Below are 25480 nucleotides of genomic sequence, written 5' to 3'. Positions count from 1 at the left end.
TAAAATTATGTTAACAGTAAAACTCAAATCGTTGCAATCATTAAACTTGGTTAATAATTTTCTGCCTTAAAACGTGTCCTCCCTTTAAAAAGGACAGTACAGAATCCCCAAAGCACATCATCTGATTTCCTTTTTTTTGGCTACATAATTGTGAAGGCTCAAGATGAACGGTGTAGAATTTGGCAGGCATAAACTTGAGGTGTCTGTCGATGTAAGTGAATGGTGAAGCTCATGGTGCTGCAGTTTCCTGCATTTAGAGCAAGCAAAATGCCCGGATCAGAGAAGGAAAGCTTCTCATTCAACTCTGCACTCGCAACGTCCTTACCTAGGTCGGGAGCCGTCACTGCCACTGACCCGAAGAGTCATTAAAAAGGCTCCTGTCCCTTTGTACATAATAAGGCACTTCTTTCAGTGGTCATGCAAACAATGGCATTTCATTGGTTTCAGTGTCAGGCATGGTTAGTATCAGACATTGGGATGCAGAAGTCAAAAGAAAAAGTAAAACAAACAAACAGAAAAGGTTCTTCTTTCTTCCTTAGATTTTGCTTGAGGTTCTGGGGAATGATTCCATCTTACTCTGCTGCCCTGGAACATTTCGGTCCCTCACAGTATCCTGATGTCTCTGACACAGGATCTGAAGGTGGATTCCCACCAACAACTGGCTCTGTCTTGGATGAGGTTACTGCCCAGAGGGCAGTGTTACTCTGCTGCAGCAATCCTGTGTCTTAGCCCTGGATTCCCTGAGTTCTTTTTAGACGATATAGACACGTACGTATCTGTTATGTCACACACGTAGGTTATTTTCTGGGCAGAGAGAGTTCTCTGCTCGGAGCTTTCACAAAAGCACCCTCGTGAATCACAGAGAAGTCTCAGCATTCACACTAAACTCTCAACCAAGGAAGATGGGGGAGTCCAGGGTAGCTGACGTGTACTAGATGTCAGAAGAGCAGCACAGAGCCTGACAGCACCAACCATAAGAAAAACAGTCAATGACTTCGATTATAGAAAATTAAAGATTTCTATTCGGTAAAGCTCACTATGAATAAACTTAACAGATGGGTGGCAGAATGGAAGAAGACATATGCAATGTCTTCAACTGAAAAATGGATTAATATCTGGAATGCAAACCAACAAGATAGAAGATTGCAATCTCAACATGAAATGAGGCAAAATATGTTAACTGGTGAAAGCAAAGATGGAAGAAAGAGAAGAAAAAACTCAAACTAGCATGCCTATAAAAAGAGATTTAAAAGTATTGGTTATTACACACATTCAAATGAATAAACAGTGCCATGTCATTTGACAGTATGAGGCCAGCAAAATTAGAGAGCTGGGTGATGCTAAATGTTGGTGCGATCGAGGAGAATCCTTAAGCATGGTTGGTAAAGGTGAGGACTGGACGCAGATGTGTACCCCAAGACCCAATAGTTTCTTGCCAGATTGATGTCTCGAAGAAGTCCTCCTACACATCCCTAAGGAGAGGCTGTTCATTGCAGATTGGGGGCTGAGAGTCCATCACTGAGAAGGCAGAGAGTAAATTATGAAAGATGAACACCATGGAGTATTTTATGCAGCAGTTCGAAGCAACAGATTCAATAGCCACATAACAACATGGACAGATCTTGAAAACGGAACGCTTTGTGAAAAGAAGAAAAGGAAATATGAGATCTACAACAGAATGCTATATGAATTAAAAATGAATGCTCACAAAATAACCATACACATTGGGTGAGAATGCATATAAACAAAAAGAGATTCATGTTAAATCACATTAAAGTGGTTGCTGTGGCAAATGGGAGTAAGCAATGGGGGCAAAAGAGAATAAGTAAAACAAGAATAGGGTCTTGCCTGGAGCAGGGACAATCATGTGCAACGAGCTGGAGAGCATCATGAACTCGTCTCTCTGCCCTGTGGTCTGAAACTAGGCAGGAAGGAAGAGGAAGAGGGAGGGAAGAAGAAAGGCAATAATGAAGGCTGGTGGTGGCGGGAACAACAGCTGCCTTGGAAGCAAGATAACAAGAGAGGGGGACCACAAAGAAACAACTGAGTTTAGGCACGGAGGGGTGATCATGAGCATATAAAAGTCCCCCAGGAATCCCAACAAATCCTGGGGGTGGAGGTGGGGGGGGGGGGGCCATGAACTTCTCCTAGTCATTCTATATGAATAAGAAAGAAAAGGGTGATCCTAAAGAACCAGATTTGGGAACTTCTGGATTATAAAATAATTGAGAAAATACTACCTATCATGCAAAGAGATCTCTTTCCTCTGGTGGCAGTTTGGTCAGTAGCTGCCGGGTTTTGAGAGAAAGGTGAAGAGGAGAAGGGTACCCCTCCTTGGTTTTGAGGCAAAGATGGAATGTGCAGGGGATGCCCTCTGTGGGTGGTTTGGTCAGCAGGCTGTGGAGCGGTGTGAGAATGAGACTGAAAGTCTACCGCACTGTGAAAAAAAGCCTCTGTGCCTAAACTAATATGAAAGCTGGGTTAGTGGTAACACATGATCGTATCCTCCTCAGTTAAAATATAAGAGAGCAGTACCTTTGTTTTGTCTCAAATCTGTACTATCCCAATGCATTAATAAAGGGCCTGAAAAAATAAAAAACAAACAATTTACCACAGCAAAAGATACTTTTTTTATTTGAGAAAAATGCACACTGTATCAATATACTATACTATACGTATATCATAAAAGTTATTATTCTTTATTCTTATTTTCAATTCTGTAATGTAAATTTTCTATTATAAAAATACATTTACCTTTTTTTTTAGGATGTCCAGCTCCTGAAAACAAACAAAAAACATCACTGTAGCAAAAAAATAATTTTCACTTGAATAAAATATACACAAATCATTATTATTTTAGACATAGTTTAACAATTTAAATTTACAAAAACATAAAAGTGGACCACAGTATGCCATCTTCCTTTGATTTTTAATACTGCATAACAAATATTTCATCTTCCATTTAACACACCAATTTCACCACAGCAAGGAAATAATTTTAACTTGAGACTTAAAAAGGGATTTATACTTGTCCTTTCTTAGAAGGGGAAAAATTAGACCCATTACAGAAACAGAAGGGTAAGCAGAAGTAACAATGACAGTTGACTAAATATATTTTTTATACAGTCAAGAAATTGATAAGAAAAGTAAGCGTATTATGTTGTAATTATTCCCTTGCAGTGGATATTTTTACTTTTATTTTTATTTTTTAAAATATATTTTATTGATTTTTTACAGAGAGGAAGAGAGAGGGATAGAGAGTTAGAAACATTGATGAGAGAGAAACATCGATCAGCTGCCTCCTGCACACCCCCTACTGGGGATGTGCCCACAACCAAGGTACTTGCCCTTGACTGGAATGGAACCTGGGACCTTTCAGTCCGCAGGCGGACGCTCTATCCACTGAGCCAAACCAGTTTTGGCCCTTGCAGTGGATTTTTAAAAATTGATTATATCGTGTTCTTTGACCTTAAACTTTGGAGTTTTGAATCAGGAGGAGGAGGAAAGAGAGGGAGTAGGGAAGAAGAGGGAAGAGGAAGAGAAGGAACAAAAAATATTATTATATGGAAGAAGTGAACTCAAATAGCTTCAGAGAAAGATGAATACTGTATGATCTCATACCGCGAATCTTAAAAAACGAAACTCATTGCACAGAGATTCGATTTGTAGTTACCAGAGAAGGGGTAGGGGAAGGGGAACTGGGTGAAGGTGGTCAAAAGGTACAATTTAGTTATATCTATTCATAATTGGTTAAAAGATAATTAAATACTGGGGACGTGATGTACAGTATGGTGACTACAGTTAGCACTGCTGTATAGCATATTTGAAAGTTGCTAAGAGAATAAATACTGAAAGTTTTCATCACAAAGAAAAATACTTTTTAAAAAACTATATGAGGTGGTAGATGTCAATGGAATTTATAATACTTTCACAGTATACATGTGTGTGCCAAGTCATTACAATCCTCTTTGTCCAGATGCTTATACAGTGCTGTGTATCAATCATATCTCAATAAAACTGGGAGGAAAACTGCCAATTCACTGACAAGAGCCATGGTTTACTGTCTTCCTCCCTGAAAAACTTTTTGAAACTTCCTTCTCCCTTCTCTTTACAAAGGATATTAACCACATTTAGTGAACATAAAAGTATTTTTGCTCAACTGCTTATATACCCTTCAAAAAAAATGATATGATTTGAAATCCTAAAAGTGTTTTTTAATCTAATTTTTTAACTTAAGAAGTGATATCAATGGAAAATTAAACAAAATTTCAGTGAAGTCAAATATTTGACATACCAAGTAATGACAAAATAGAATTAGCATTAATTCATTTATCCATACATATCTTCAACATTTATTTAATGTTTATGTGTAAGGTAAATGCTTATTTGTATTTAATGCTTATGTGTAAGGTAAATGCTTCCTCACTGGTCTCCCTGCATCTCCCTTTACCCTGCACAGGCTATTTTCCACCCAGCCACCAGGGTAATCTTGATTTAAAATGTGAGTCAGCCCGGCTGGTGTGGCTTAGTGGTTGAGCGTCAACTTATGAACCAGGAGGTCATGGTTTGATTCCCAGTCAGGGCACATGCCTGGGTTGTAGGCTCCATCCCCAGGGTGGGGTGTGTAGGAGGCAGCCAATAAATGATTCTCTCTCATCATTGATATTTCTATCTCTCTCTGCCTCTCCCTTCCTCTCTGAAATAAATAAAAAATATATTTTTAAAATACTCATAAAATGCTGAAAAAGACTGGCAAAATATTAATAATTGTTGAAGCTGGGAGATGCATACATAAGGGTTAATTCTAATAGACTCTTTTTGTTATGTGGGAAAAATTTCTAACAAAAGTTCTGAAATAACAAATAAATATTTAATAAATAAAAATAAGAACATTCCATAGTTCTTCAAATGCTCACTCAATAGTTCTCTTACTGCTATATCCTCCTATGATCACTTAAGATTACAATTTTCCTTTAAAAAAAAGTTTTAGAATCCCTGGATTGAATAATGAGCAAAAGTAACCACAAAACCTTATATTACCTTTACAACCAATTTCATCATCTCCTGTAACGCAATCCATCTCACCATTGCACTTATACTGGTTTGGAATACAAACACCCGATTTACAAAGGAAACTTCCGTCTTGGCACCCTATGCAAACATAAATAGAAGAGTTTTGGTTTTCTTTTTTTCTTAAAATTGAATTATATGGAATCTTGATTCAAACACATTAATTCTACAAAGGCTTTTTTAAACAGTTGGGAAAATGTATACTTTTTTTAGTCAGTAAAAAGTTCTTTTTTAGTCAGAAGGATGCATTTGAGGGATTTTAAAGGCTAGGTTGATCTCTACCTTTACAGCACAGCTCGTCACTTTGGTCTACACAGTCATTGACACCATCACAGGCCTTGGTCTGAGGAATGAGTTTCCCATTCACACACTGAAAGGAGTCATTTGTTGAAGCAACTGTAAAGTAAGAATTGTCTTTCTGAAATTTTTTTGTGGAGTTGTGGGTGACATGCTGCTCACATTTATGAAATAATTAAGATAAAGTCAGGCATCAAATAAAAATCAATATAAAATGTATCAGTAGCATCAACATAGTATATATTGTTAATAAGGAAAATAAATACCAAAACTGGCTTATGAAGGCCCTTTCATTGTCTCTGAAAACCAGTACTTCCTGTGTAGGTCTGTACTTGCTGAGGTTGGGACAGGGGTTCAGGAATCAGGAGCACTTGCTGATACTGGCAAACACTAGTCCTCACCCTTTCTTTTCATGCTACTACATTCATCCCCACCCTCACTGCAAGACTTACTTGGGTAGTGCCATTTACATTTTGATGGTATATTTTTTTTAGCACCATTAGGGTTTGGCCTTTAACACCATATATATGGCTAAAACATTCCAATGTCAGGATGGAGGAGAAAGAGTGGCCTGGAAATGGAAACGCGGATGTGGTCACAAATATTTTAAGGAATGTGTATTGCTTGACCATCTCAAAGGAGATCCCGAGGTTTCTTCTGATGTTTGATTGACTTGTGCTTGCTGTGTTAGCCTTAATACAGATGTTCAAAGAAGCAAAGGGGAGTCAAGCAACTTTGCTTCCCATATAGAAACTTGGACAGAATTAATATTTGAGTGGCAAAAAGGTACAACAGGGGAAGAACACCAATTTAGGCTCGTTCCAAAACATGATTTTGCTTCTGTGACTGGCAACTGGATATCCATCATTTGTTTGTTTGTTACAGGCTTGGTTTGAAATAAACAACCTTGAAGAAAGGAAAAATATCAGGCAAAAACACTCTACCAACCTGCATCCAGTGTGTAGCACACTACACCAGCTAAACCCCGGTTACTTCTAGTTTTTCTCTTAGTAAAAGTACATTCAGTCAAGCTGGACTCGAATCCTTGACAATGCACCTGCAGACATTCAGTGGGACTAGTATGGAGATCTTCAGGAAAAGGAAAGCTTCCTTGAATATCATGAGCTCCTCTGAAAATAGAATAAATGAAACATTAGGGTAAAGTAATGAATACTTTGCATATAACCTTATTGTAGAGGAAAGGGAATAGAGTTTTTTTTTTTTTCTACATATGAGAAATAGCTTGGATAAGATGCTTAAAAGCATCTGTATCTTCACCTGTAAGAGTGAATATAGCTATCTCACCAAGTTTTGTAATGGTTAACTATAAAAGTTCATTTAAACTGACTAGCCAGATTTCTAAACAGGGCAAGCACTCAGCAAAAACTGGTTTCCTCTCCTGTTTCTCGTTAAGGAGGATTGCTTCTTCTTCCTCACCCTTGATGTTCCTTCCAACTTGAATTGTGCCATTTTTGACCTCTCTCCATCTTTCAATTCCTCTTCACTCCAGGAAAGGGAATGGATTAATTTGATCCGGGAATTTTGGAAATATAAACTAGGCAAGGTGAGCCCAGCTTTTTCATTTGCGGGGGCTGAAGGGGTGGGCCTTTTTGCCTGCCCCATGCTGGAAGGCTTACCATGTTGGCCCCATTGTTGCCTACGATTTGGGAGGTTAAGTTGGTTTAATTTTAGCAGGTCCATTTTGCCTTTACACTAAGCTACATCCACAATTAATCTTTAAAAGTCTTAAGGTGATACTTTGGTATCTATATGCCATTTCTTGGACTTCTCAATTTGTTCAAAATTTGTGTGGGCAGGAGGCTATATATTCTAGAGGTGATGAGTTACAGTGAACTATTCCTGGACAGTCGACTGCTCTCTACTTCTCTTTAGAAGCAAATGAGAAAAAAGGCTATAAAAAAAAGTTGAGCAGCCCGGCTAGTATGGTTCAGTGGTTGAGCATTGACCTATGAACCAGGAGGTCATAGTTCAATTGCTGCTCAGGGCACATGCCAGGGTTGTCACCCAGGTTGTGGGCTCCATCCCCAGTGTGGGATGTGCAGGAGGCAGCCAATCAATGATCCCCTCTCATCAGTGATATTTCTATCTCCCTCTCCCTCTCCCTTCCTCTCTGAAATCAACAAAAATATATTTTAAAAAAGATACTTCAGGCAAATATAAATAAAACTAAAGCAGTAATAGCAATATAAATATCAGATAAATTAGCATGAAAGGCAAAGCAAAGAGGGTATTGTTAATTATTTCAGATCCATAATGAGGTAACAGTAGTCATGAAACTGTGCCAAACAGCATCAAAATATGAGAACAAATGGGAGCTCTTTGGGGTAACCTGACAGGTGAATAATTTGAAAAAGCTTTCAACCTAAAACTATCTGAAAATATTAGATAAGGTATAATAAACGCCTGCAGTGAGCTCTCAAGGAAGTGAGGGAAATACCCACTGGCTCAAATCAGAAAAGTCTGGCCGTGAGCTTATGCAAAATATGATAAGAACAAAATACTGAGAGATCAAAGACTAGGTTTATGATTAGGTTGAATCACAGGTTGTGGGTCACAAACTGTTGAAAATCATAAATACCCTATGACTCAATTTAATGATAAGAGAATCTCATTGAGGAACGACTAGCAGATACAGTTGAGGAAGAAGAAAACGGAATCCAGATTTATGGAGTGAGATGCAAGAGGTAACAAAAACCAAGAAGTTGGTAAAATCAAGTAAATATGAGTAAGCACTAACTGAACAACAACAATAATAATTGCTTATTATATGATGATAGCAATTAACTTCAAGGACATATTAAAATAAGGTGGGACTAAATACTTGAAACTTGATAGGGTAATGCCATTCTTTGTTTTATTCCCAAAGAGGGTGAGGTCTTGCTAAGTCAAGGATTCATGGTGTTAATGTAAAGATAGGCACTAAAGGAATAGAAATAGAATGTATAACTTCCAAACCACATAGAGGAAAAAAGGGGGAAGATTAAAAAAGCAACAGTACCTTTATTAACCTAATAGATGTTAGTAAAGTAAGAAACAAGAGCACAGAAAAGGCAGGGTAAATAATAAGCCCAAAATAAGATAGGAAAAGAAAATTAACAATGTAAATAATCACAACAGTGTAAATGGACTACACTCTGCAGATAGTGATTGTCATGTTCCATTAAAAAAAAAAATCTAGATATATGCTGTTTGTAAGGGACATACTTAAAATATAAAGACACAGAAAACTTATAAGTGGGAAATAAATAATTTGAAGAAGGCAGTTAATAAGCCTGCTTATTCTAATGAATAACATATCTATTATATAGAACCCTGCACATGAAGTATCCTACCTAATAATAGACAAATATGCAAACTGACCACACCTTTGCTACGCCCAAGCCACGCCCACCAGCCAAGCCACATCCACCAACCAATCAGGACGGGTATGCAAATTACCCCAACCAAGATGGCGGCTAATTTGCATATCAAGACAGCGTAGAAAGAAGCCAAGAGCTGCAGAAGGGAGCAAAGCTTCGGAGAAGCAAGCAAGTCGGGGGAGGAGAAGGGAGGAGCGGAGGCGGGGTTGGGGGAGAAGGAAGGAGAGCAGGCAGGCTGGCGGAGAAGGCGGGGCGGGGGAGAAGGGAGGAGAGCAGGCGGGGCGGGGTAGAGTGCGGCAGGAAACCCTATTGCAGGATTTTTCCTGCAACGGAACGCTAGTTTAAAATATATTCAGCACAAAGCAAGACTCAACAAATATTTAAACAGTTGTCACCAGATAGAGACATTCTCTGACTACAATATAATTAAATAGAAAATCAATAACAAAAAGCTAACTAAAAGCAAACTATTCATTAGGAAAGGAAAATAACTGCTAAATTATGTATGGGTCAGAGATTAAATCATATTGAAAATTAGAAAATATTTTGAACTCAACATAAGTAAAATACAACTTATGGAGGCCAATGGCATGCAGATGAAACATTAGTTAGGGCAAAATGTGTACCTTAAATGCCTATCTTAGAAAAAAGAAACATTGAAAATTGATGAGTTAAATATTTAACTCAAGGAATTAGAAAAATTACATACAGAAAAGAAGAGAGAGCCAAACATAATAGCAGCAGAAGTTAATGAAGATGAAAATAAACAAGGAACAATTTTCAAATATAAAAATAAAAAACCATTAATCAAATAGACAAATCTATGCAAGGTTGATCAAGAAGAAAAGGAAGAATGCATAAATAAATAATATTAAGTATGAAAAGTAGACACAATTTTAGATGAGGTGAGACAGATAGGAATGAATATTTGCAACTCTCCAAATTAGCAAAGAATTTGTATCCAGATACCTTAACAAACTTCCAGTTGCTCTGTGCCCAGCAGTGTTCTAAGAGCTAGTCAATTATGAGCACATTTAATCCGTCTAACAATGCTGAATTGAGGCAGGCAGTTCATATTCTCAGGTTGCATATGAGGAAGTTGTGTCCGGTAATCAAAGAACAAATAGTTGGAACAAGAAAATCAACTCTGAGAAAATCCCCTGACACGGGCACTCACAGTTGGAATCCAAGGTCGTGGCAGGCCACATTGGCCTGCGTTATGCTCCAGCTGTCATTGCATATGAACATTTTCTTATCTTGGTCTACAAGTTTTACTTCAACAATTCCCTCTGAATCTCTATTGCCATACTTCAAGGAAATGTTAAATTGTCCTAAAATAAAACCAAAAGAATGTGAAACGTTTAGGCATTCACTTTTCTCCTCTTGAGTAAAAGCCTTTAAAATAACAAAATACATAATTTCAAATTAACTTTAAACATCATGAAGATTTAACAAGGAATGGTAAGCAATTATTTTATGAGGGCTTATTATGTGTGACTGGCTGTGCTACCCAGTTCTATAGAATATTACAAAATCCTCACATCAATCCTGTGAAGATTAGGCTGGTTTATCCCCATTTTTATACATGAGGAACCTAAGTTCCTCCATTTTTATACATGAAGTTAAGTTACCAGGTATTTACTCAAGTAGTGAAGCCAGGAATCTGAACCTACTATGTCAGCGATTTCCAACCCGTGTGCTGCAAGAATTTGAAAAACATGCAATACCTGACTATTTAGTCAGGGGCACTGACCTCTTTTCCCTTAGTCAAATAAAAAGAGAGCCAACACAACAACAGCTGTCTGGTGTGAATGAGTCAAAATTATACCTATTTTTTTTTTTGTCAGATAGGCAAAAATTTTATTTTTCTGTGTGCCGCAGAATTTTGTAATTAGTTTATGTGCGCCATGAGATGGAAAAAGTTGAAAATCACTGTATTATATTGAGCTCACTCAAAGTCCATGCTCTTAAAAGTACACCAAACAAATAATGAAAATTTAAGCAAGGTTTGTGTACTCTCATATATTTAAGGTGTTTAATGGTTCAAGAGAACAAGGGCTCAAATAATGAGCTTTCTTTCTCCTTTTCCACAGTACTTCAGCATCTTAACTCAGCACCACAAAAATATCTAGGCGACTGCAAACTGGTGTATATCATGTCTTTATAAAGAATGTTTTCTTGTGTGTGGTGTAAGAAGGTGGTCTACTTATATATATTTTTTGCATGTAGCCGTCCAACTTTCCAAACACCATTTATTGAATAGACCATATTTAGTCCAGTGTATGTTTTTGCCTCCTTTGTCAAATATTAATTGACTATAAAGATGTGGATTTATTTCTGGGCTCTCCATTCTATTTCATTGATCTATATGTCTGTTTTTATACCAGTACCATGCTGTTTTGATTACTATGGCCTTATAGTATAGTTTGATATCAGGTAGCATGATTCTTCCAACTTATTCTTCTTTATCAAGGCTGGTGTTGCTATTTAGGGTCTTTTGTGGGTCCGTATACATTTTTGAAATATTTGTTGTAGTTCTGTGAAATACACCAGTGGTATCTTGATAGGAATTGTGCTGAATCTGTAGATGGCTTTCGGTAGAATGGACTTTTTAATGATGCTAATTCTTCCTATCCATGAACACATTTTGCAACAGCATGGGTGGACCTAGAGAACATTATGCTAAGTGAAATAAGCCAGTCAGAAAAAGACAAGTACCATATGATTTCACGTGTATGTGGAATTATATGAACAAACTGAACTACCAAGCAAAATAGAGACAGACTCACAGAGAGCAGGCAGACAGGAATGACTATTATTCACATCTTGCAGATGTGGACACTGGGGCCCAGAGAGGTCACATAGCTTTTCAATAACCAAGTTGGGGCTTGTAATTAAATCTGACTGACAGTAAGATTTCTAATCTTAATCACTCCACTAATCTACATATTAGCATCCCAGCCTTCTTACCACATTAGGCACCTGGATGAGACAAGCTCTCTGATCTGAGGTGTCAAGTGTGTGAAGTTGGTGTATTGCCGGAAACCGAACATTGTCACTTGGTAGTTATGTGAAAAGGGAACCCGGGAAGGCTGGTCAACCTTGAAGCTCAAGGTCAGAGCCAACCACTCCCTATCTAATTGAGACAATGGTAACTGAGGCAACTTCCCCACCAAATAATCCTGTAAATCCTTACTGATAAGATCATCTGTCTGTTACTGGAATTACCTGCCTACGGGCAATAGGTGTATCTCAAATCTCTAATAAAAGGGATAGCAAAGGTCAAAGCGGAGCAGTCCTCCCACTAGAGGTGGGCTCCCGCCTGGCCCCACATTTTCCCAAATTGATTCTTTTCTAGCTTCTCTTCATTTTGATTGTGGCCTTCTCCAGAAACCGGACCCGAACGGGATCTCTGAAACACGCGGGACGTGACAAGGGATCCCACACAGTGTATGTCCTAAGTCAGCAGTGGCCTGAGCTCCCCTTGGATCAGGGCTGGTGGGGATGGGGCCAGGGGCTGGTGGGATGAATGCTGGAAGAAATTATTGGGGCTGGAGGTCCAGAGGGGGGGGCTCCATATCAGCACCAATCTTATGTAAAGACTTTTGCACTGGGTTCTGAACCAAGCCAGTGACCTTTTAGGTGGGGAGAATTCTGAAGGGCTGGGCAACAAAGCATTGCAGGAGCACTAAGGGGAAGACTGGCCTCAAGTCTTTGGGCTCTGGACCCGAGGGCTGGCTACATTCTTATTTCTTCAGTTATCACCCCAATTATTATTAAGACTAGAGAGAATTTTGAATTGTCATCATAACATTTTGTAGGAAAAGTATTTTCTGATAGAAAGTATGGCAGACAATTTTCTTCTTATATCATAGAATAAACTAGGCTTTTCCTGCTCAGGCTGGTGTTGCTCGGTGATTAGAGTGTCAGCCCGTGCACCAAAGGGTCTCAGGTTCGATTCAGGGTCAAGGGCAAATAGCCTGGTTTGCAGGGATCCCCAACCCCCCTAGGGCGGAGTGCGGGAGGCAACCAACCAATCGATGTGTCTCTCTCACATCTGATGTTTCTCTCTCTGTCTCTCCCTTTCACTCTCTAAAAATCAATGGAAAAAAAAATCCGTGGGTGAGAATTAACAACAACAACAAAACTAGGCTTTTCCTACCTGTAGCTGTACATGCTCCACTGTTTAAAAACTTGGCCACTGGATAAAGACATTCGTAACTCTTTTGCTGGCAGTAAGTCTGGAAGCTTCTCCTGTTAGTTGAACACACCATGGTGCCATTCTTTGGGCACTGGTAAGGGAGTTTACAGACGCAGTTCCCGTCGATGCACTTCTGCCATGGATGGCAGAAGACTTTATGGCAGAAGAGATTTGTGTATTTTTCACTTAAGCACTTTCTGTCCACCAGGTCCTCCTGAGGTATGTCGGATGTCAAACTTACCTATAAAACACATATTAAACATTAACGTAGCAACAAACCAAAATCTTCTTTTCTGAAGATGAGTAAGTGAAGAAAAGGAACAAAAGAGACTAACTTACCCCGTAACAAGGGGGATGTGGTCTGGCTGTTTTTAGAATTAGATTAAGCCCAGCTTCTAGTGCAGCTTGGGCACTTACATGAATGTGAGTTTCCTCACCTATAAAATGGGGGTGAGCTCTTCTATTTTGAAAGGTTATTACAAAAATTAGAAATATGCATATAATGCTTGACAGGTAGTAGGAATGAAATCAATGGGAGCTATTATTATCCTACAACCAGCATAAAATTCTGCCTTTGAAGAAATCAACAAATCTCATCAGTCAAGTTAAGGAGGAACAAATTTGATGATAAATATAGTCTTACTAGTGGCCCAGTGCATGGATTCATGCACATTGAAAGTAAATTAATTAGAAGAAATATTTTAATATTGCTATTCGCCCTTTGTCTATAATAGATGTATCAACCAAATTAACAATCAACAATGACAGATCAAAACACACACATGCAATTGGTGCCAGCAAGAGCTTTATATGTATCTTGCATGCATGAGTCAACTTAGCCTTTTCTATATATAGAATAAACTTGCTTAATTAGACCTGTTTTCTGGTTTAGCTAAACTTTTTCCAGCCCAGTGAAGCACCCCAACTTCTCTTTCAGCAACACAGTAGTAAATATCAACACGAAGGTAATTGTCAGCAACACAGCAGTAAATATCAACACGAAGCAGATTGTTATTGTAGATCATGCAGGGAGAACAAAGGGTGAAATATTTAACTGTAGCAGTGTTTGACTATATTCTGTGCAGTGAGAAACCCTGAAGTCATTTTCAAGTTCCACCATTTCTTACTTCTTTTCAGTCGAGTCAAGTTTCTAAACTTTCTAAATCTCCATTTTCCTGCTAATGAAAAGAAAATAGGATTCTATTAAGTCTCCTATCTACCTACTCCCGGATTTCTGTAAGGATCAAATGAGATGAGGTACAGGAAAATGCTTCACAGACATTTGGTTAAAGTGTAAAATGTTTGCACCTGGCTATAAAGCCAGTTATGTTCCTGGGCTGAAGAAACTGCAAGGAGGCTAGTTGCTAGCTGGGTGTTGCTATGTGATGTCACTGCCAGGGACCCACAGCCACCATTTCTGGGCTTGGCTGGGCTGTGGGCCGCATTTTGTGCCATGGGCTCTCGGCAGTGTTTGCTGCAATTTGGTGAGGTGTCACTCCGGGATGGTGGTGGGGCCTGTGTCCCATGTGGGGAAAGCCAAGTGTTGCTTTGTAGGCACCAGGTCTGCAGTGCTGTTTCTCTGTAAATGGTCAGTGCGTGTCACAGCAGTAGCTGCATTGAGCGTCTGCCCCCTGGTGGTCCATGCACGTCATAGTGAACGATTGGACGTCAGAGGGACACTTAGTATATTAGCCTTTTATATATATAGATAGGAATGAACTGATGAGTGAAATTGTTTCTATTAATAAATGCAAAACTACCTGTTAAACTCCTACTGTGTGCAAAATTTTTCTCAGATGAACATGGCATGGATTCTGTCTTCTAAGTGGAAAAGAGTCTTTCAAGGGGGATTTTAAAAGGCCTCATGGAGGTGGTAGCAGGTGAGCAAGGGGAGGAAGGACAGGTGCTAGCAGAGGGCTGGTTGCCAGCAAAGCCCAGGAGGGATGGTGCAGACTGTATTTAGGGAATTGTGGGCAGTCCCAGCTGATGGACATGCAGTGGTGTGTGTGTGTATGTGCACTTCAAATGGGGTGGTCATTAGGGAGGAAGAGGCACCAGGAGTGAGAGTGAGAAAAGTTTGGAAAGACACTTGAGCAAGCAAAAGCAATGGGATTGGACAATTTATTGCGTGTAGGGGTGGAGGATGGTCCTAGGTTTTGAGGTTGAGTGATAGTAAGGATCTATAATGACATTAATCAAAATAGATATTAAGTTAAATTAAAGCACTACGAATTTTTTTTAAAAATGAAGGTTCATTTTATTCTTTAAAAAATATGTTCTTACTGCTTTTTTTTTTTTTTTGAGAGAGAGGAAAGTAGAGGGAGAGAGAGAAATATTGATCAAGTGCCTTCTGCACACCCTCTACTGATGAGCAACCCAGGCATGTGCCCTGACCAAGAATTGAATCAACTGAGCAGCACCAGTTGGGCAGTACTATGAATTTGGTTTGAGACTCTTGAGTCTGAGATGCCTGAAGGACATGAATCTGGAGATATTATGTAGGAAGAGGAAATGTGTGTCTGAAGCTGAGAAGACAGATTATTAGCTCATTTATCAATTAATTCAATAAATGAGTTAGGAGAATAAATGTCCTGGTCCTACCAGCACACTAACCTGGCTGAGGAATCTCTGATCCATGTGGGCTATGTGCCTTTAGGACAGTGTTCCAGGCCCCTGGCTGGCCAGGAGACCTGGGAACATTTCCTGGAAGAGCTGATGTCTGGGCTGAGCTCTGAGGGTGCTGAGGAGGAGGCTGCTGACAGAGGGGTGGTAGGTAGGCACTCCAGGCAGGACTGGGAGAAAGAACGGTGCGCTTGAGGCTGGAGAGTAGAGTGAGAGGTGGTGGGAGATAAGAGCAGGTCCTGAAGCAGCCACCGAGGGACTTTAAGCTAGGAAGCAAATTTGCATTTGAGGAAAATCTTTCTGGAGATAGATCAGAGAGGGAAAAAGCCAATTAGACCTGCAGGAATCCAGAGAAATATGATGAGGGCTGGGAACAGGCCAACTGGGCCAAAAGTCAGTTGTGGAAAGCCAGTGTTCTTTCTATGCCCTAGTCACCCCCTCTAGAGATGGGTGCTCTGTCCTCTAGTCTCCCCAGCCCACAGCAGCTCGAGCCTCCTCTCATCTCAGTGCCCTCCAGCTGTGGTCACAGCAAGCTGGTGCAGAAACAAAGCAAACCATCTCTAAGTGTTATTATGAAGACAAATAAAAAGCAGTCGATTAAAGCCATGCAAAATTTTGTAAAAGTCGTGCAAGTCATCTTATCCAATGTGCTTTTCAATAAACTTTATTAAATAGCCATAGAAACAAGAAAATTGGACAAATAGGTCATTCAATACTGTCTTTTGAAACACTAACTTCAAATGAAATCTACCTGGTACACACTTTTCACGGTTCCATGTACCACTTAGTAGAGTTGAAATTTTATGGTTACTTATCTCCTACAGCAGAGACTGTCACTCTTTTATGTATCACCCTTATATTGAAATGGTGGTATTTTAATTGGGTGCAAGAATAAATCAACTTGACTCCCCTTTATCCCTTTAGATCTTTCTGAAGTCTCATTTTTCCTTCATGTTTGGATAGAAACTTGGACAAGTGTCATAACTTTTTAGTCACCCTTAGATTAGAGCCAAGACAAAAAGTTAAAAGACTCTCAGTCCCAGGAACAATAAGATAACAACAATTACAATGCCCAGCTCCGTGTAAGCATTGAAACTCTAACCTTCATTTTAGTTGAAAGCTTCTCCTTTCTCCTCGCTGAGACTCATGTTAGGGGCTGGTGGGCCTGATATTCATGGAGAAAATGGTGAAAAACACACACTCAAATAAAGACAGAACATGGAGGACAATTCACATTTAAGGAGCTGAAGATGTGGGGAAAGCCAAAGAGACGTTGCTTCCCTTGCTCAGTGTGTCTAATGTTGCAGAGAGCTTCAGAGGATAAAGACTGAAAAAAGGCCACTGAATTTGATGAGCAAAGGCCATCGGGATCCGTCAAGGAAATAGTTTTAGTTGAGTGGTAGAGGCGGAAAGCAAACCTTGGTGAGTTGAGGCCAGAATGGGAAGTGAAGAAATGGAAGCAGAGTATAGGCTAACCCTTTTCATTGGTCCTGTGCTTAGACATGGGAGACTGAACACAGGCTTTAAAAAACAAATCTCTGCATGTTCCAATAAAATGAGAATAAAAAATTTTTTTTAAAAGACATAACCAATAAAGCTAAAGAAAATGGGGAGAGTACTAGTACTGCAGACTTCAGATGTTATCAAAATGTTGGAAGCTAGAAAGCAGATGGGCTGGTTGTAAGGGATTTAGCAGACTAGAGAATCTGAAACCCAAGAATAATAAGGGAAGGCCAAAAGAATGAAGCAAATTCATCCCAGAAAAAGCTTAGATATTAGGGCAGCTAATACCTCTGAAGAAGATGAAGCAGCTAAAAAAACCAGGGACTTAGTTAAAAGAAATAGTTGTATGAACATGTTATTAAGGAATAATTTGAAAGTGGTTGTCACTGGACAGGGAGAACCAGGAGCGAGCAGCGGTATGATAGAGGGGGTCCTTTATGTATCAAGCAAAGGCAACTGGTTGGTGATCTTATCTGACTGATCAGTATCTGTTCCCAACCAATTGTTAAACATTTTCAATAGCATCATGGTTTTAAGCTTTGTGGCATTATTTGCCTTTGTAAACTATACATATAAATATATTTGATAAAAATAATTAAGTGAAAAAGAATGTTATACTTGCAGTAGAGAAAAGATTAGGCTTTGAAGGAAGAAAAAATGCATGGGATAGCATAAAAGGACACAAAGCAAAGAGAGATTTTTGTGTCAAGACAGAAGAGATTTCAGCGTGATTATAGGCTAATGTTAGGAATCTAACAGAATGGGAAAGATTGAAAGTTTAAGAGAGTGCAAAATTGTTGAAATAAGGTTGAGGAGGGGGATATGAAAATATGTAATCAGAGCACTGTGGAGAAGATTGCCTTAGAAATTAATAAATTTCCTGTTTCTACAATTTTTTATTGTAGGTTGGAATCAATTTTATGATAATATCATTTTAAGCTTCAGTTTGATGGTAATGACTAACACCAACACAGTGACTGTTGACAATTACAATACTCAAAAGAGAAATAGAAATTATTGTGGGCAATTGCTGGGTTCAGTAAGAGTAAGGGTTGTTCACACACAGTGTAAAACATGTTGAAAATAGGCTTTAACTCTAAAGGGACTGGGTCAGTCACACGTGTCTATGGGTCCTCAGTGTCCAGAGCAACAGGCTGATGATATTTGAAGAAGTTATTAAAGGGATTTGTAAATGCATTTGTACACTTTGCCTGAAGACAGAAATAAACGATGCCCCATGCATTTATGTATATCTATCTTTCCAAAGTATGTCGATCAAGCGTGCCAAACTCACAATGAATATTTTTGTGTCCCAGCCAATGTAACGGTATGTAAGAAATGTTTTAATAAAAATTTTGTAACTTAATTTTTACAATATCCTGTTATACATGATTATTAATAACGAACTACAACATTCGCTAATGACTGATTACTATAATCGTGCTGCATTCATTTCCCTTAGGCGTCTTATGCGCAGGTGCACCATTTCTTTCCACTAATATCAGCAGCAAATAATTCAGCAGCCGATTGCCACATCGTTAGTCTTGGACTGACTTGTTTGGTGTGCACAACAGGAAATATTTCACTTTCAGAGAATAAGAAAAATAGGTTTATTTGTGTTATGCTTATTAATTTGTGCAGTTATTGAGTGGTAATTACTGTTCAAGAAAAAGTATTAATTTTTATTAAAATGTTCTATTTTATGTTAACAATTACTCGTTTATTTCAGCCCTTTGTATTCGGCATGTCTCTATTGAAATAAACCTACGTTTCTATGAAAATTGAAGCTTCTGCTTTTTTGCGGCCCACATAACCTTAAACCTTGTTTATTTGGCCCGTGTTAGCCTTTGCATTTGACATGCTTGATGTAGATGCTATTAAGATTAGTAAGAAGCAGAATTATTTAAATCATCAGTGACTTAACTGTGTCACTTCCTTCCCACAATAACAGATACTAAAATAACAATTATTATTATGTGTGTAGTTGATGGTATAAGATGGGGTGGTAGATCTAAGTGTTTTTTAATGTTTATATTTGTTGTAAACATTAGTACTGTTTAAAATATCTTATTTTACTCCACTTCCAGGCAAATGAGAAGATTGCATTTTATTCTTGAGGTTGAATATGGTGGTGACTTGCTTTGGCTAATAAGATATAAGCTGAAATAACATGTATTGGTTTCAGGTTGAGTCATTTAATTGCCAGTGCTCAATGACCCAGCTTTCTCTTGCCCGGCTGAGAATAGATTACTATGTGTTGCAGATATACCATAGACTCAAAACAGCCTAGAATGCTGGGCCAACGCATGGAAGATACTTTCCTTGGGGAGTCACCCAGACTCAGAGTAGACTCTGCCTGAGCAAAAATTAACTTTTGTTGTTGTTAAGCCACTGAGATTTGGGGATTGGTTTTTACTGCTGCATACCCTAGTTAATACTGACTGATAGAGACTAGATATCTAGATACAGTCTCCATAATGCAAAACCTTGAAAACCACTTGTCTAGGAAGCATGGAACCTAAATCATTCTGTGTGTGAGCTGATTGAGGCATGCCATAGAAGATTTTCCCCCTATTTTTCTTCAGTCTGGAGTTACAGACCGTAAAAGACTACCAAATACATGGACCAGGTATTCCCAACTGCGTCCCTAGACCATCTCTGTGATAATGTGGTGTATTATCTTACAAATGCTGATTCTTGGACCCAAACATTAGACACCTGAATCAGAATCTCTGGGAGAAGGCTTTGGAATCTGTACTTTAAAACAAATTCCAAAGGCTGAAAACCATTCCTGTAGACCAATAATTGTCAAAATGGCTTATATATACCCTGAGAGTGTAAAGATAACCCAGTGGTTAAAATAACAGAAATTATATTAATTCAGTGGTCGGCAAACTCATTAGTCAACAGAGCCAAATATCAACAGTACAACGATTGAAATTTCTTTTGAGAGCCAAATTTTTTAAACTTAAACTTCTTCTAACGCCACTTCTTCAAAATAGGCTCGCCCAGGCCGTGGTATTTTGTGGAAGAGCCACACTCAAGGGGCCAAAGAGCCGCATGTGGCTCGCGAGCCGCAGTTTGCCGACCACGGTATTAATTTATATGTTTTATTGAAAAAGAAGGAAGAAAATAATCTTTACAAATATTTAAATATGGACTGGGACTTGTTCCTGCGTTCATAACATATTCACTCAATATTTATAGAGAGCCTACTATGTGCAAGGCACTGTCCTGTATTCTGAGGCTACACGTATGAACAGCACCAAGTGAAAGAGCTTACATTTCTAGTAGGAAATGCAGATAAAAATGAATAAGGGATAAATACATAGAATGACATATGGTGACAAATGCTATGTAGGGCGAGAAAGATAGAGATGGTGGAGGGGGTGGAGGGGAGGATTGCTATATCGTATAGGGTTGTCAGGGAAGACTTTGGGGAGAAGTTTACCTTAGAGCAGAAACCTGAAGGTGAGTGAGCAAGCCATGCAGATATCTAGAGAGGAAGAGTCATGGTCAGAGGAAGTAGCCAGGGGAAAGCTGTGTGGTGGAAGCGTATGAGCAGTGTGGTGCCCTCTTGGTCTGGAGGACCAGTGTGGCTGGAGGAGAGGAAGTGGCTGGAGGAAGAGCAGGAGGATGGGAGGTCAGAGCAGGGAGGGGCAGGCGAGAAAGATAGAGATGGTGGAGGGGGTGGAGGGGAGGATTGCTATATCGTATAGGGTTGTCAGGGAAGACTTTGGGGAGAAGTTTACCTTAGAGCAGAAACCTGAAGGTGAGTGAGCAAGCCATGCAGATATCTAGAGAGGAAGAGTCATGGTCAGAGGAAGTAGCCAGGGGAAAGCTGTGTGGTGGAAGCGTATGAGCAGTGTGGTGCCCTCTTGGTCTGGAGGACCAGTGTGGCTGGAGGAGAGGAAGTGGCTGGAGGAAGAGCAGGAGGATGGGAGGTCAGAGCAGGGAGGGGCAGGCAATTGACCATATGGAACTTTGTGGGCTACTGTAAACACGTTGGCTTCTTCTGTGAATGAAATGTGAAGCCATTGGAGGATGTGAGCCCTCCCACATTTAGAGGTTGGGCAGATGTGGAAGAGTTAGTAAAGGAGATGAGAAGATGTGGCCAGTGCAGTAACAGACCAATAACCAGAGAAGGATGGCACAGAGGCAAAGAGAAGGAAGGAGCGATCAGCAGCTGTGTCTAACGCATCTCTAGTAAGATGGTGACCTTGAGGAATGTAATTCTGGTACAGTGGTGGGAACTCAGGCCTGACTGGGTTCAAGAAAGAATGGAAGAAGAGAAATTGAGCAGAGGATATTTTTGAGAGTGTTGTGTAAATGGGGTGATAATTGGAGGGGGCTATGAGGTTAAGAGAGTTTTTTTTTTTAAAAAAACTCCTCACTTGATAAGTTTATTAATAATTAGAGAGAGAAAGGAGGAGAGAGAGGGAGGGGAAAGAGATACACACACACACACACACACACACACACACACACACACACACACACAGAAACGTTGATGTGAAAGAGAATCATTGATCAATTGCCTCCTGTACACCCCTGACTGGGGTTTGAATCTGCAACCTTTTGGTGACCTGGATGATGCTCCAACCAACTGAGCCACCCAGCCAAGGCAAGAGGGTTTTTGTTTTAAGACAGAGCTTCACATACATGTGCTTGATAAAGGAACATTATGGATTATACTAGAGGCCCGGTGCACGAAATTCGTGCACAGAAGGGGGTTGTCCCTCAGCCCAGCCTGCACCCTCTCCAATTTGGGACCACTTGAGGGATGTCTGACCACCTGTTTAAGCCCTATCAGTGAGATCAGGCCTAAACAGGCAGTTGGGCATCCCTCTCACAATCCAGGACTACTGGCTCCCAACCGCTCCCCTGCCTCTGCCTGATTGCCCCTAACCGCTTCTGCCTGCCAGCCTGATCACTTACTAACCACTCCCCTGCCAGCCTGGTCGATGCCTAACTGCTCCCTGGCCAGCCCGATTGCCCCCAACTGCCCTCCCCTGCTGGCCTGGTCACATCTAACTGCCCTCCCCTGCAGGCCTGGTCCCCTCCAAATGCCCTCCCCTGCAGGCCTGGTCCCCCAAACTGCCCTCCCCTGCAGGCCTGGGTCCCCCCCAACTATCCTCCACTGCAGGCCTGGTCCCCCCCCCCCAAGTTCCCTCCCCTGCAGGCCTGGTCCCCTAAACTGCCCTCCCCTGCAGGCCTGGTCCCCCAAATTGCCCTCCCCTGCAGGCCTGGGTCCCCCCCAACTATCTTCACTGCAGGCCTGGTCCCCCCCCCAACTGCCCTCCCCTGCAGGTATGGTCCGCCCCAGCTGCCCACCCCTGCTGGCCTGGTCTCCCCTTACTGCCCTCCTCTGCCGGCCTGGTCACCCCCAACTGCCCTCCTCTGATGGCCTGGTCACTCCTAACTGCTCACAACTGCCCTCCCCTGCTGGCCATCTTGTGGTGGCCATCTTGTGTCAACATGGGGGCAGCCATCTTGTGTCTTGGAGTGACAGTCAATTTGCATATTACTCTTTTATTAGATAGGATGTTCTAGTTTTAGTTAACATGATCTTTAATGTGATCTTCACAAATGGACAGTGGCTTAGACATTCTTATAGAGAAATGAATGCTGGATTGAAAATAATGTCAAAATGCAGCACCAGTGAATAAGAAAATGACAGTCTACACCTCTAACTACAGTAGAAGCTGCTCATCAGCCACATTATGGGGTTAAAAGAAATGAAAAACTGTTCAGCTATAACAGAAAGCCAGCCTGCCCCCTAATCAGACTATTGGAAATATAGATTTACATCTACTATCATTAATGATGAATCTCTACCTTTGTGCTTAATTGTGTAGGTTGCTCTTTGTGAGATATTTTTTCCAGCTAATATGCAATATGCCATTAAAATCAAATGAAAAATATCAAAACTAATGAAGTGTATTTAGTGACATTATCTCATTAAAGATTAATGGTGAAAATTATTAAAATATTACTTATGTGTTCAAAATTAGGTTTGTGTTTAAGGTGCATTTATTTGTACAGCAGTGTTTTATTATTTAAAAATAAATATATTCACATATCCTGGGAGCACATATTAAAAATTTTAGCTATTACTACTATAGCCTAGTCATCTATAAAACGTGATTTAACTTCTTTAGCAGAGGCTGCTTTTTTGCGTATATGGACTTTTTTTTGGGGGGGGGGGTTGTCCTTTCCTTGGTATTTATAATGATGTAACAATTATTTTGATGAAAATTGTATTTTTTGTTGTTGTTGTTCTAGAAAGGACTACAATGAAACCATTTTAGATAGATGGAAAGCAAATAAGAAACAGTCTCCTAGTCAACCCCAGCATGCTTTACCTTTGGTTTCCTCCTCTCATTCAATTTTATTGGTTTTTGGTCTTCAGCCTATAAACAAACAAACAAACAAAATGCTCAACTATGCCCAAAGCGAGGAAAAGTCCACCACTTTCCCATCCTACTGCTTTTTTGAAAAAGTAGCAAGTCCCCTTCTACTGCTAACTGGCTGTGACTTCACCTTCCTGATTTTGTTTCCTCTTCTATAAAATGTGGAAAATAAAAATAATATCCTCACAGAGTTGTTGTGAGGATCAAATGAAAATACATGGGAGAGCACAAAGGAACATTTAAGATCCTATACAAATGCTATAACGATGGGATTGTGGTAGATTGCATATGGCCCCAATTCTTCTATCCTCCCTTCATCTCTGTCCTAACCTGTGCCTCTCACTGGGACAGGGTGCATTTTACTACCTCTAGACCCTGGGACTGACCCTGGGACTTGTTTTGGTCAATAGGATGTCAGAAGATGTGATGGAAGAGATGTTTGTGCAACTGGTTTTATCCTTTTGCTTTTCTGTCATATATTTTGAGAAGAACATGGTCAGCCTACCGAAGAAGAACCCCATATCTGTAGATTCACTTCCTGCAGTTATAGTTATCTATGGTCAACTGAAACTCCAAAATATTAAATAGAAAATTCCAGAATTACGTAATTTATAAGTTTTATAAATTGTGCTCTCCCTCTGTCCCACCAGGGATATGGATTACCCTTTGTCCAGCATATACACACTATAGTATATGCTACCCACTCATTAGTCATTGGGTTATCAGATCGACTGTCAGTGTTACTGCAGTGTTTAAGTAACGTAATCATGTTAATATTGCTCAAGTAACTTAACAATGGCCAAAGCCATTCACATGACTTTGATTATAATATATTGTTAAAACTGTTCTATTTTATTTTAGTTATTGTTGGTAATCTCTTACTATGCCTAATTTATAAATTAAACTAAACTCTATCATAGGTATGTATACATAGGAAAAAATATAGTATATACAGGGTTCAGTACTATATGCAGATTCAGACATTCGTTGGGGTTCTTAGAACATATTCCCCATGAACAATGTGGGGACTACTGTATATATAGATATATATATGAAATCATGCCTGTAAAAATCAAAATACTTAGTATAGTACAATACAAATATGGATAAAAGTAATAGATAAATATTTTAACTATATTAATGTACTTACTGAAAAAGGAAAAAAATTATACCTGTATATAGGTCTGTTGTAAAAATGAATAATAATATTATAGTTTAACAATGTTTAAATACATGAATAAAAAAGAATAATACACTTTATTTTAAAGATATTATTTATTTTAAAGATATTATTCTCCCAGCTTTGGATTTAGTTTGCTCTTTTTTTTCTAGTTCTTTAAGGAGTAAAGATAGATGGTTTTGAGGTCTCTGTTTTGTTTTTGTTATAGGCATTTACTGCTATGAATTTCTCTCTGAGCACATGCGCTTTTGCCACATCCGATATGTATTGGTATGGTGTATTTTTGCTTTCATTCATCTCTAAGGTTTTCTATTTTCCCTTGTGATTTCTTTGGCCATTGGTTGTTTAAGAGTATGTTGTTTAATTTCCACACATCTGTGAACTTTCCAGTTTTCCTGTTACTGATTTATAGCTTTATTCCATTGTCTTTAGAGAAACTACTTCATATCATTTCAACATTTTTAAATTTATTGAGACATTTTTTGTGGCCTAACATATAGTGCATCCTGGGGAATATTTCATGTGGACTTGAGAAAAGTGTGTATTCTGCTCTTGTTGGATGGAGTGCTCTATACATATTCAGTTAGATCAATTTGGCTTTAGTACTCTTAAAGTCCTTTATTTTCTTTTTGATCTTGTGTCTAGGTTTTCTATCCGTTATGGAAAGTGAGGTATTGAAGTCTCCAACTATTATTATAGAGTTGTCTCTGCTTCCCTTCAGTTGTGTCAATGTTTGAATCATACTAGTATATTTGGGGCTCTAATGTTTGGTGTGTATATTTTTATAATTATTATATATTTTAATAAACTGATT

At 39.4% G+C, this 25480-nt stretch overlaps 1 protein-coding gene across 1 annotated transcript in view; it reads right to left on the bottom strand.

Moving 5' to 3' along the window:
- The window catches only part of CFI (complement factor I), a 35874-nt gene extending 11867 nt beyond the window's left edge, over positions 1 to 24007 (bottom strand). The window contains exons 1-9 of the mRNA XM_054725025.1: positions 23873 to 24007; positions 23439 to 23486; positions 12910 to 13189; positions 9925 to 10078; positions 6316 to 6497; positions 5353 to 5466; positions 5041 to 5151; positions 2755 to 2778; positions 2536 to 2583 (exon numbers count right to left, since the gene is read on the bottom strand). Of these exons, the coding sequence (XP_054581000.1) occupies positions 2536 to 2583; positions 2755 to 2778; positions 5041 to 5151; positions 5353 to 5466; positions 6316 to 6497; positions 9925 to 10078; positions 12910 to 13189; positions 23439 to 23486; positions 23873 to 24007 (1096 nt within the window). The remainder of the gene's footprint in view (positions 1 to 2535; positions 2584 to 2754; positions 2779 to 5040; positions 5152 to 5352; positions 5467 to 6315; positions 6498 to 9924; positions 10079 to 12909; positions 13190 to 23438; positions 23487 to 23872) is intronic.
- Positions 24008 to 25480: the final 1473 nt, after the last annotated feature.

Source organism: Eptesicus fuscus, chromosome 2 (genome assembly GCF_027574615.1).
Source record: "Eptesicus fuscus isolate TK198812 chromosome 2, DD_ASM_mEF_20220401, whole genome shotgun sequence".
Taxonomy (NCBI): domain Eukaryota; kingdom Metazoa; phylum Chordata; class Mammalia; order Chiroptera; family Vespertilionidae; genus Eptesicus; species Eptesicus fuscus.
The sequence above is the reverse complement of the archived record's forward strand: the minus strand, read 5'-3'. Positions and strand labels throughout refer to the sequence as shown.